This window comes from Pygoscelis adeliae, unplaced genomic scaffold, assembly GCF_000699105.1.
Source record: "Pygoscelis adeliae isolate BGI_AS28 unplaced genomic scaffold, ASM69910v1 Scaffold445, whole genome shotgun sequence".
Classification (NCBI taxonomy): Eukaryota; Metazoa; Chordata; class Aves; order Sphenisciformes; family Spheniscidae; genus Pygoscelis; species Pygoscelis adeliae.
In genome coordinates, this window is record NW_008824894.1 from 870,269 (window position 1) to 871,178 (window position 910).

Genomic DNA, 910 nt, shown 5'->3' on the forward strand with positions numbered 1-910 from the left:
CCAGCCCCAGCGGTGCGAGGCTGGCATCGCCGCTGCGGGAGACAGCAGCCCTTGTGCCTAGCAGACACCGGGTGCCCGTGCTGCAGGGTGGCACGGCCGGGCTTTGGGCTGGTGCCAGGGCTTTTCCACGGCTCCATCCCCTGGGCCTCAAGTGCCCGGCCCAGCCCCAGGTGAGTGCATCTGTGTCCCTGCAGCGAGGAGCCGAGCCCGGACAACGAAGGAGCCCTGCATACCTCCTTCCACCAGCTCATCCAGGAGCAGAGCAGCTTGGTAGAGGCGGGTCTGGAGCTGGAGGTGCTGGCGAGGGGCAGAGGTAAAGCGCTGTGGCTGCTTTACCTACCGCAGCCGGGGTGGGGTGGGGACAGCGTGTGTGCCCAGGGCCATATACTGTCTGGGCCAGCGAGGGCTCATGCCGAGGCTGTGGCCAAAGCACTTGTAGGAGCCCACTGATGCCTTCACCAGTGCAGGCAGTGGGGCAGACCTGCTAAAGCGCTGTGGCTGCTTTACCTACCGCAGCCGGGGTGGGGTGGGGACAGCGTGTGTGCCCAGGGCCATATACTGTCTGGGCCAGCGAGGGCTCATGCCGAGGCTGTGGCCAAAGCACTTGTAGGAGCCCACTGATGCCTTCACCAGTGCAGGCAGTGGGGCAGACCTGCCCTTGGAGACACAGAGAGCGTCCCTGGAGAAGGGTGTGCTCTGGGGGGAGCACACACCAGGGCAGGTGCCTGGCCTCTGTGCCGGAGCAGTGCAGCGGGGCCACAGGGACTGGAGCCGTAGGCGCTCTGGCTCTCACCACTCTGCATCCTGCCCTCCCTCTCCCAGATCACCTGGCCTGCCTGGTCTCCCCGGACGCCTGTGCCGCAGCCTGGCCAGAGCTGGAGCAGGATGAGCAGCACCCCGGCTACTCCTC

The 910-nt window shown here is 66.7% G+C and overlaps 2 protein-coding genes across 2 annotated transcripts in view; one reads left to right on the top strand and one right to left on the bottom strand.

Annotated features, from left to right (window-relative positions):
* SYNGR2 (synaptogyrin 2) overlaps window positions 1-27 on the bottom strand; it is a 3,441-nt gene extending 3,414 nt beyond the window's left edge. The window contains 1 exon segment of the mRNA XM_009324593.1: window positions 6-27. Within this exon segment, the coding sequence (XP_009322868.1) occupies window positions 6-27 (22 nt within the window).
* A 165-nt stretch (window positions 28-192) lies between these two features.
* The window catches only part of TMC6 (transmembrane channel-like 6), a gene marked incomplete at its 5' end in the record, with an annotated part of 7,867 nt that continues 7,149 nt past the window's right edge, over window positions 193-910 (top strand). The window contains 2 exon segments of the mRNA XM_009324594.1: window positions 193-313; window positions 823-900. Coding sequence (XP_009322869.1) covers window positions 193-313; window positions 823-900 — 199 coding nt within the window.